The 11,229-nt window shown below is 44.9% G+C and overlaps 1 protein-coding gene across 2 annotated transcripts in view; it reads right to left on the bottom strand.

Annotated features, from left to right (window-relative positions):
* Nucleotides 1-2,424: 2,424 nt before the first annotated feature.
* Slc25a20 (solute carrier family 25 member 20) overlaps nucleotides 2,425-11,229 on the bottom strand; it is a 19,775-nt gene continuing 10,970 nt past the window's right edge. Inside the window, exons 4-10 of one of the 2 annotated variants that reach the window (XR_003376959.1) lie at nucleotides 10,393-10,483; nucleotides 8,002-8,119; nucleotides 5,971-6,043; nucleotides 5,512-5,621; nucleotides 4,801-4,925; nucleotides 2,678-3,233; nucleotides 2,425-2,579 (exon numbers count right to left, since the gene is read on the bottom strand). Coding sequence is in view for 1 of the 2 variants with exons in the window: in XM_005347935.2 (XP_005347992.1) it covers nucleotides 3,171-3,233; nucleotides 4,801-4,925; nucleotides 5,512-5,621; nucleotides 5,971-6,043; nucleotides 8,002-8,119; nucleotides 10,393-10,483 (580 nt within the window). In the remaining variant the exon portion in view is untranslated. Of the gene's footprint in view, nucleotides 3,234-4,800; nucleotides 4,926-5,511; nucleotides 5,622-5,970; nucleotides 6,044-8,001; nucleotides 8,120-10,392; nucleotides 10,484-11,229 lie in introns of both variants that reach the window. The other variant, XM_005347935.2, reaches the window with a different exon arrangement.

Genomic DNA, 11,229 nt, shown 5'->3' with positions numbered 1-11,229 from the left:
GATCTCTGTGAGTTCGAGACCAGCCTGGTCTACAAGAGCTAGTTCCAGGACAGGCTCCAAAGCTACAGAGAAACCCTGTCTCAAAAAACCAAAAACTAGGGAGCTGGAGAGATGGCTCAGAGGTTAAGAGCATTGCCTGCTCTTCCAAAGGTCCTGAGTTCAATTCCCAGCAACCGCATGGTGGCTCACAACCATCTGTAATGAGGTCTGGTGCCCTCTTTTGGCCTGCGGTCATACACACAGACAGAATATTGTATACATAATAAATAAATATTTTAAAAAAAACAAAAACTAAACAAACAAAACTCACAAAAAAGTAGGCCATCTTCTGGTCATGAGACACTAACGATCCTCCAGCAAGAGCAAGGTGGGTTTAAAACTGAATTAATATTCCCAGACAAAAGGCCCCCAGTTTTTGTCTTTTTTCTTTTGGGTAACTCATTTAGGACTGGGGAGATGTCTCAGAGGGTAATAGCACAAGCTGTACAAGCATGAGGATCTGAATTTACATCTCCAGAACCCATGTAAAAACCTGGGCACCATCATGTATGTGTGCAACCTCAGCAATGTGAGGGGGTGGAGAGAGGAAGATTGCTAGGGCTGACCCTCAGCCTAGCTCCAGTTCAGGGAGACTGTCTCAAAGCAGAACACTCACCGCCTTCCTTTGGCCTCAGTGCTTGCACACAAGTGCCTGTACCTACACACACACACTCACATATACTTGTGCATATACCACACACATAAAAATGCTCATTCATACACATGCATTTGTGAACACACACAGACAAAATGTTATGTTTAGCCAAGTATGAGAAACATACCAATAATCCCAGAATTTAAGAGGTCCAGGAATTTAGGGTTATCCTTAGCTAATGAGTTTGATGCCAGTCTGGGCTACATGACAGGAATCCTATTTCAAACAAAATCAAAAACAGGCTAGGTAGTGGTGGCACACACCTTCAATCCCAGCACTAGGGAGGCAGAGGCATGCAGATCTTGCTGTAATACATTGGTGGTAACTTTGCTTTCTTTTGTTTTTTGTTTGTTTGATTTGAAACAGGGTTTCTCTGTGTTGTCCTGGACATAACATTTTATGTCCTGGCCAGCCTGGTCTACAGAGTGAGTTCCAGGACAAGGTCCAAAGCTACAGAGAAACTTTGTCTCAGAAAAGAACAAAAAAAAAACAAGAAACCAAAAACCGGGTGAGGGTGGGGCTGAAGAGATGGCTTATCAGTTAGGAGCACCTGCTGCTTTTCCAGGAGAACCAAAGTTTGATTCCCAGCACCCACATCAGGCAGCTGTAACTCCAGCTCCAGGGAATCTGCTGCCTCTGCCTCCTCAAGTTCACATACCCACATGCAAACACATAATTAAAAATCTTTCAAAACGTGAAATACTTTATTTTTGGTTGAGTATATAGCAAAGTTGGTAAAGAGCTTGCCTAGCATGCGTAGCACCCTGGGTTTGGTCGCCAGCACCCCATAGACTGATTATGGTGACACACTCTTGTAATCTCAGTACTCGTGAGGGAAGGGAGAAGCATCAGAAGTTGAAGGTCATCATACTCAGCTACAGAGTCTCCAAAGCCAGGCTGGAATAAGTAAGACCCTGCCTCAAACAAACAACTAAGTTACCCTCTGAGCCATCTTGCTGGCCCCCTACTTGGCCATAATTTTCACATGATCATTCAGAAATATTCTCCTCCAAATACAGCTTCCTTCCTTGAACTCTCTGTTCTCCAGCTTCCTGCAAGTTTACTTACATACCCTAACTCCCAAGTGAGGTGTGTCTGTCATTCTCATACTCAGAATGACAGTTCTAAAGCCAAAGTCCCAAGGATCTCTTCAGGGCTTTGACAAGGCAGGAAATGACAGTGGAACTAACTGTTCCAGCCAGGCAGGACAGTGCCAGAAAAGCCAAACTCCCTTTAGTAAGCTCTCTCATCCACTAAGACAAGGACCAAGAAGCTTAGGGCTCTCTGTTCCAACTCCCTCTGGCTACATCAGATACACAGCAAATGCCAGACCCACAGACACCTCCAAATTCAGAACTGTTTTTATCTTTTTTGAACAACTGACTTATCCTTTATAAACATGGAGAGCCATGTAGCTCAGGACGAAAGGAAAATAAATTTGAAATGATGGACTACAAGATTGTTTTGGGGTGGCCTGCCTGCCTGCCTGCCTGCCAGACTGACACCAAGGACTTTATTATGAACAATCCAATGAAGCCTCCCAGCCAAACCCATCCTCCCTGCAATATCAACGGAACCAGAGAAGTCCAAGCCAGTAAAACCTCCTTCTTGCCTGCTAGAGGTCCGGCCTATGGCTCCCAGGAACAGACACTGATTCCGGACAGCCTCCGAAGGCATACCCAACCCTGCTGAACTGTCCCTGAATCACAAGATAAAATATCACACAATGCAAAAATTAGAAACAATATTTATTGTTTCCTGTTAAAATTGGGTGCTCTCATGGGGAAAGAATGTGCAAAAAGAGCCTTCCTATATTATGGCATTCACTTACCCAGGAGGCTGGGGCTGTCTTCACTGAGTAGGAGGGAAAATTCTCCACCTTCTCCTGGGAATTTAGACAATTCTTGTTTATTTTTTTATTATATTCTTGTGTAAAAATATCAAACAATAGTTAATAGGTGGTCTGTTCTTAGGTATATCTACCTAGTCCATTTGGTAGACAGATGTGGGCTTCACACCTACATCGCTCTGTGCAGCCCAGAAGTAGATGGCACCACAGAAATCTGCTGGGTTTTCCTGGCTAGCGACAGAAGATCCCAGCTCCTGATTTAGCTGGTTGAAAACAGGCAAGGGGCCTCCAGAGAGTCAGCCATCAACTCTTCAGCGAGGAGTATTTTGAGTGCAGTAGAGCCATCAGTCAACCAGGAGGTGGCAATTTGGTCAAAGGTAGTAAGTCTATAAACTATTTATTCCATCTCCAATTCTCTGGAAATCTTCTAAATTCAAGTTTCAAAATGGCACACCAAGTTATACAAGGTAGAGGGTGTTGTTAAGGCAACAATTTCACCATCATAGCCATGCCTGGAGCTCTGACTCCACCATTTCCCTCCCCTCACCCTTCAGGACTACCTAGTCCTGCCCACTGCTTCTTAGCAACAGCAGTCCAGCATCCAGAAGTCTTCAACAGTCCTCAGCCTCACAAGTTGGGGGCAATCCAGTTAAGGATCTTCATGGCAACTTCAAAGCCAAGGAAACAGGCCTAAAAGGAGGTTGGGTGGGAAAGAAAAAACAGAAAGAGGGAGTGACTGTAGATTCCACCCGCAGTGCGATGCTTGGTTAGCCCTACCAATGCCAGAGCCTCTTCCCTACCTAACCCCATTCCTACCCATACTAAGAGAGCAAACTAAGCTGAGCGTGGTAAAGAACACCTGTGCACCCAATGCTCCAGAGGCTAAGTTAGAGAGACTAAAACTTTAAAACCAACTTGGACTACACAGTAGCACCCAGCTAGAAGAAAGAAAAGATAGGGAGAGGAGAGAGCAGAGAGGGAAAAGGAAGCATAGTCACTTACTCCCAAGAGGAGTAAAATGTGCATGGCTGGGTCTGGAGACATTGCTCAGTAGTTAAGAGCATTGACTGCTCTTCTAGAGGACCTGGATTCAATTCCCAGCACCCACATGGTAGCTCATAACTGTCTCTAATTGTAAGAGCTGACACTCAGCCGGGCGGTGGTGGTGCATGCCTTTAATCCCAGCACTCGGGAGGCAGAGGCAGGCAGATCTCTGGGAGTTCAAGGCCAGCCTGGTCTACAAGAGCTAGTTCCAGGACAGGCTCCAGAGCTACAGAGAAACCCTTTCTTGAAAAAAAAAAAAAAAAAAAAAAGAGCTGACACTCTCGCACAGACATACATGCAGGCAAAACACCAATGCACAAAAAATAAAAATAGGAGCTGGGCGGTGGTGGCGCACACCTTTAATCCCAGCACTTGGGAGGCAGAGGCAGGCGGATCTCTGTGAGTTCGAGACCAGCCTGGTCTACAAGAGCTAGTTCCAGGACAGGCTCCAAAACCACAGAGAAACCCTGTCTCGAAAAACCAAAAAATAAAAATAAAAATAGGCCAGGCAATGGTGGTGTACACCTTTAATCCCAGCACTTGGGGGGCAGAAGAGGCCAGCTTGGTCTGCAGAATGAGTTCCAGGATAGCCAGGACTGTTTCACAGAGGATTTCTGTTTCAAAAAAATAAAAATAGGGCTGGAGAGATGGCTCAGTGGTTAAGAGCATTGCCTGCTCTTCCAAAGGTCCTGAGTTCAATTCCCAGCAACCACATGGTGGCTCACAACCATCTATAATGAGATCTGGTGCCCTCTTTTGGCCTGCAGACATACACACAGATGGAATATTGTATACATAATAAATAAATAAATTAAATAAATAAATATTAAAAAAATAAAAATAAATAGATAAAAATAAATTTTAAACGATGTGCTGGCCAAGGCTAGGCATGACGATACACTCTTACAATCCTAGCACTTTTCCTGAGAATTTGAGGCAGCCTGGGCTACATATAGAGACCTTGTTTTTAGAAATGGGGAATAGAAGAGAAGGATGGGAAGAGACGGAAGAGAAGAAATAGAGAAAACACATATCCTGCAACCACCGCTTTTGATAACCAGATCAAGAAATTCAAATCTCTGACCTGTGGCAATGCTGGCAGCTACAAAAAAGCCAGTGGATGGGGAAGCTCTGGCAATCCCAAGAGCAAGCAAAAGCCAGTTCCTTGCACTGAGTCCAGAAGGAAAAATCCTAGCCCTTGTCAGATACTCACTGCATTGGCTGGGAAGGCTCGGATCATTACTGCATTGAACCCTTTGTACAAAGATGAGACTCCTTCATCCCGGATCAGCTCTCTCAGCACATCTCTGAAACCATTAGGATATTTTCCAGGAGGTGCTGTAGGGCAGAACCCAATTTTTTTAAATTCCAGGAAGCTTTGTGACTTGACCACAGCAACACACATGAGGACAATCTACTAGTCAAATGTTGGGTCAGAGCTAGCACCAGGGTAAGGACACATTGACAGTCATCTAGAAGTAGTTCACAAAGCAGCTGATACTGGGGCAAAGACACAAATGTATGGATTAATGGTGCCAAGGGAATTAAAAATGGAATTAAACAGCTCAGGTCATGTCGGGAAGGGAGAGCAGACTCCTGTTTTGTGTTTAGATTGACATGGAAGAAACCCTAGGGTTTCTTTCTAGCATAGAAATGTGGAGGTTTGTCAGATGTTGGATTCTGCCATGAACAGAGACCTGAGCACTCACCAGGTAAGAAGGGGGTACCTCTGCTTATAATCCCAGCGCTTGGGAGGTATGCCGAAGGAGCAAGAATTCAAGATCAGCCTTGGTTACATATTACATAGTAAGTTAGAGGCCAGCTTGGGCTACATGAGACCCTTTCTTTAAAAACAAAAACAAAATCCCTGCACCCCATAGCAGTCAGTGCTAGAGCCCACCCCGTCCAGATCCGTACCACTCACCGGTCTGGAACCGAGACTTGAGCACGTCTGGAGGGATTGCCACAGCCCAGTTGAAGATCCCTGCAAAGCCTCCTGCCACCAGGATCCGAGGCACACTGAGGTCACTAACGCTGTAGAACCCCACAACCCCAGTCAGACAAAACCGTGGCATGGTGTTCAGACCAGCCCCTGCACCGCACTTGGGAAAGAGGTTACTGAAAGGGCTTCAGCTGGGGGGAGGAGGCTCAAGGGCCACAACCTGGCAGCTGCTACTCTGTTGGAGGGGGTTCCATGCATTATTTAAAATGCCCTTCACCAAGCAAGGCACAGAATAGATATGTCAGCTGCACCCAGCAGCTACTAAAGGACATCTACAGGGAACCAAGAACAAGTATCACGTCTGCGTCAGACCCACCTATGGGAGGGGACAACCTACCCAGAAGTAGGAAAATGGCTTCTACATTCTAATGTTCTTTTCACCTCTTTCCCTCTGGAGTGAAGAGATTTTTAAGCCATTCATATGTCATGAAGTACATCCCACTGGCTGGAACATCTGTTAATAACAAGAAGGAGGTGAATTAAAAACACATTAGAGCCAGGCAGTGGTGGCGCACGCCTTTAATCCCAGCACTTGGGAGGCAGAGGCAGGCGGATCTCTGTGAGTTCGAGACCAGCCTGGTCTACAAGAGCTAGTTCCAGGACAGGCTCCAAAACCACAAAGAAACCCTGTCTCAAAAAACCAAAAAAAAACAAAAAAAACAACACATTAGAATCTCCACAGACTGGCACTAGAGTATTCAGAGATTCCTGAGTTCTATTTTAAAACAATTTTTTTCTTTTTCTTTTCTTTTTCTTTTTTTTTTTTTTTAAGATTGGGTTTCTCTGTGTAATCATAGCTTCCTGGAACTCAATCTGTAGACCAGGATGGCCTCAAATACTCAGAGATCCCGGGCCCCTGCCTCCTAAGTGCTGGGATTAAAGGTGTGTACCACCATGACCTGGCTAATTTGTTTATTTTTTGAGGTTATAATTACATCATTTTCCTTTCTCTTTCCTCCTTCCAACCCCACCATGCACCACCCCCTTGCTCTCTTTCAAAATCATAACATTTTTCTTTGTTTTCATATATATGTATGTATGTATATATACATGTACACACACATGTACATATACACACATTAAATATATTTATACTACATATATTCATATTAAATATATACTATAGATACTACATATATACACACATATGTAGCATAAATACATAAATCCAACCTGTTTGGTCTGTATAATTTTACTTATATGCATTCATCTTCAGGACTGTGCTCTTCTCTGGGAAGAGCCCAAGAAATTCTTAAGCAGCTATGTCCTTTTTTTTGTTTGTTTTTGAAACAGAGTTTCTCTGTGTAGCCCTGGCTGTCCTGGAACTCTTTGTAGACCAGGCTGGCCTTGAAGTTAGCAATCTGCCTGCCTCTGCCTCCCAAGTGCATGACTGAAAGTGTGTTCTGCCACTGCCAGGCTCAGCCTTTTTATTTTTAAATTTTTGAGCTTTATTTTTTATTTTATGGGCTAGAGAGATGGCTCAGCCATTAAAGACTAGACTCACAACCAAAAATATTCTTTATTTTACATGTATGAGAATTTTGCGTGCTTGTCTGTGCACCATATGTGTGCGATGCCCATAAAGGCCAGAAGAAGACATCAGGTTCTCTAGAAGTGGAGTGACAGACTGTGGTGAGCTGTGATGTGGGTGCTGGGAACTGAATCTGAGTACTCTAGAAACGTTGCCAGTGCTCTTAACCACTCAGCAATTTCTCCAGGCCCTACATCTTTTGTTTGTTTGTTTTGTTTCTCTGTGTAACCCTGGCTACCCTGGAACTCTGAGCTCCACTAGTCTCCCCCCGTGGTGGGTACTGCTCCAGCATGCCAGTTACATCCTATCTTTAACAGTCACCCTGTAGCTGTCAGATGCTGCTGAGAGCCATGTACTAGCATGAGAGTAAACAAACGATGTAATTCCTCTTCCAAGTCCCTGTAGGTGGTCACCACGATGCACCATCTCTAAGCAGTTACAATCCCAGTTAATTGAACTTCCTTCAAGCTACCATCTCAGGATAAGACCGTCTCGCCTCTGGAATCCTGCCTGTCAAAACCAAGAGGAGGTCTGGGAATGTGGCTCAATGGTAGAGCACTGCCCAGCATGCACAAACCCTGAAGAGATGCTCACTATTCCTAAGTCTTTCCTTCCTCCCCTCTCATTCCTTCAGCCATGATTTCTAACGAGTAGCCACTGCCTTCCCACATCATGACTCCATCCCTGAAGACATTCAGGAAGGATAAACCTCTCCATCCTTCTCTGTGTCCACACTGGATGAGACTGCCTATAAGCAGGAGACATGCTACTGGCATGTAAGGACATGTGTCAGCACTGGTCTACAGTCCAGTTAGCTTCTCATGACAGACTCTCATCAGCTGACCTTCCCAGGTGACCTAGAGTGCAGTGCTTCAGTTTACCTCGCATGAGAGTGAGCACAGTCCCTTTGTAGAAGCCACGGATCCCAAACTCCTGATAGAGCTTCTTTGCACAGTCCAAGGTACCAGTGTATTTGGTTTCCCCTGAAGAGGCCTGAATCTGGGAGGGACAGAAGGTCATCAAGTCAAAATAGCACCATTGAATTGATAGACCCAGCAGGGTCGGGGCTCCCTGCTAGCCAGCCTGGCTTAACGGTTCAGCCTCAGGCTAGTGAGAGACCCTGTCTCCAAAGACAAGGTGGGTGGAACCCTAGGGCCAACACCAGGGCTGAGCCCAGGCCTCCACATGCTCATGTACCCACTCAAAGAAAGACAATAATGCCAACAAGATCCGGGTGCTAGAGCTGCCTGACGAAGGTTTTTAAAGCAGCCATAATAACAATCCTTTCATAAAAAATCATGAATATGTTTGAAACATGAAAGTAGCCACAGCAAAGAAATGGTAGTTTGAGTAGAGAAATTAGAATATACAAAGAGGAACCAAACAAAACTTCAAATTGAAAAACAAAACTGAAACAAAGGAATCAGTGGCTACCTCGCTCCACAGCACCCAAGGGGAAAGGGGCATTGTCTCAGGAAAAGTAAGAAAATGGCCAGAGAGCTGGCTCGGTGGGTAAGGTACAAGCTTGTGACATAGGCCTGATCCCCAGGACCCACATGAAGTGAGAACCACCTCAACCAAGTTGTCTCTGCCGACCACATATGCACTGTGTCATATGTACTCCATCCCAATAACAATGAATTAATTTTTTAAAATTATTGATTGATTGATTATGTATATAATATTCTGTCTGCGTGTATGCCTGCAGGCCAGAAGAGGGCACCAGACCTCACTACAGATGGTTGTGAGCCACCATGTGGTTGCTGGGAATTGAACTCAGGACCTTTGGAAGATGAGGCAATACTCTTAACCACTGAGCCATCTCTCCAGCCCCAATGAATTAATTTTTAAATTTTCTTTAGAAATAACTATTCTTTTCTTTTTAAACCAAGCATGATGGTGCATGCCTGAAATTCCAGCCATGGAGAGGAAGGGGCAGGAGGACCATGAGTTCAAAGCTACTATTCTCTATAAGGTAAATATGAGGATAGCTTGGACTACAGTAGACTCTGTTTCAAAACAAACAAACAAAAATTAATAAAACCTGAAAAAACAAACATAACCAAGATAATATAGTAAGTGAATAAAACGTTACAAGATGCACCTGTTCAGCCCTGCCAGCCCTGGTCAACAGCACTTTAGAAACTGGAAGGCAGCTCGTATCTCAGCACATGGCATTTTGGGAGGACTGAACCTTGGACACTGCACGTGCTCAGCAGATCTCTACCACTGAGCCATATCGTCTCTCATTGGAGAGAGAAGGGAGGCAGCTCCTGTCTGAGATGCTGTATGTCTCCACGCCCAAAAGCCCAGTAAATGCTATTCTATAATATTGTTTCTGTAGATTTTTTGTTTTGAGACAGGGTCTCTAAGTAGCTCTGACTGTCCTAGAACTCTATATAGACCAGGCTAGCATCAAACTTACAGAGATCCACCTGTCTCTTCTTCCCAGGGCCAGGATTAAAAGCATGTGCACCATGCACGGCTCATTATATAATTTTTTAATATGAAGAACATCTGAATTTCAGATCTCATGCACTTTGGAAGTACAAGCAGTATGATGAGATGTTTAAGGCCACCCTCAGCTATACAGCCAATTTGAGGATGTCTGTGTTTTTTCTAGTTCAGACTTATTATAAATAAAAACATTTGTATACAGAGATTTTTTTTTTTGAGACAGGGTTTCTCTGTGGTTTTGGAGCCTGTCCTGGAACTAGCTCTTGTAGACCAGGCTGGTCTCGAACTCACAGAGATCCGCCTGCCTCTGCCTCCCAAGTGCTGGGATTAAAGGCGTGCGCCACCACAGCCTGGCCTGTATACAGAGATTTAAGTGTTTATTTTTCTGAGCTAAATGACCAAGACTATACAGTTGCTAGTTTGTACAGTAGTTAAATCCTTAGTTGTTGTTGTTTTTTTTTTTCATTTTGGTTTTTGGTACTTTGATATAGGGTATCCTTATATAGCCCAGGCTGGCCCATAGCTCTCTATATAGGCCAGGACAACAATGAACTTGTGGCAAGCCTCTTGCCTTAAACTTCTGAGCAATGCCGGGCTGTGGTGGCGCATGCCTTTAATCCCAGCACTCGGGAGGCAGAGGCAGGCGGATCTCTGTGAGTTCGAGACCAGCCTGGTCTACAAGAGCTAGTTCCAGGACAGGAACCAAAAAGCTATGGAGAAACCCTGTCTAGAAAAATCCAAAAAAGAAAACCACAAAAGCACTAACACACATGCTAACTATGTGTTTGGGTCCTCCTTGCAAACCACACCCTTACCTGCAATAAGCATTTGATCCGTTCTCCAGGGGTCATGATTCCTGTGGTGAACACACCAGACAGCATCCCAGCTGCAAACAGCTGCGGGTAGCTGCATTGAGAACAAAACCAGAAGCAACCATCTGTAGTTACCCACCAAGGACTGAGGCAATCCAAGCAGAGAAAATGGTTTTATCAGGAAAAGTAAATACATGGGCTAGGGAGGAGCATGGCCACAAGTAAATCAGATTTTATACAAAGATCAGATTCTGGGTAAATTCTGATGTCAAATTTACCAGAGCAAGGGTACCAATGTCAAGAAGAGAAAACCCTTGAAGCCCACACAACAATAGGCACACACTCAGAATCCCCTCTTCCCTGAGAAAAGCTTTATAGTGAGATATGGTTTCCACTCATGAGCCTGTTGTGTTCAGTAACTACGGACAAATTACCAGGGCTCTGTGAGCCTTGATTTCCTAACTATAAGTGACTGGGTTGCTATGAGGCAAGGAGAGCCTCTAACCCGAGATCTAACCTCATTGAACTCCCATTTCCCTCCTATATCACATATCCCGGGCCACCAAGGGCCTAGAACACTAAGTCACAAATCAAGCAGAAAAGCTTCGAGGTCAAGGAGAGTGGCTGTGGCCACCCCACAGGCTGAGGGGGAGCCAGGGGTTCCAATTTCATTTCTACTACTGTGGTCAAACACCCTGACCAGGCCAGGCGATGGTGGCACACGCCTTTAATCCCAGCACTCGGAAGGCAGAGGCAGGCAGATCTCTGTGAGTTCGAGACCAGCCTGGTCTACAGAGTGAGTTCCAGGACAGGCTCCAAAGCCACAGAGAAACCCTGTCT

The sequence above is a fragment of the Microtus ochrogaster genome, chromosome 5 (assembly GCF_000317375.1).
Source record: "Microtus ochrogaster isolate Prairie Vole_2 chromosome 5, MicOch1.0, whole genome shotgun sequence".
NCBI classification, from domain to species: domain Eukaryota; kingdom Metazoa; phylum Chordata; class Mammalia; order Rodentia; family Cricetidae; genus Microtus; species Microtus ochrogaster.
The sequence above is the reverse complement of the archived record's forward strand: the minus strand, read 5'-3'. Positions and strand labels throughout refer to the sequence as shown.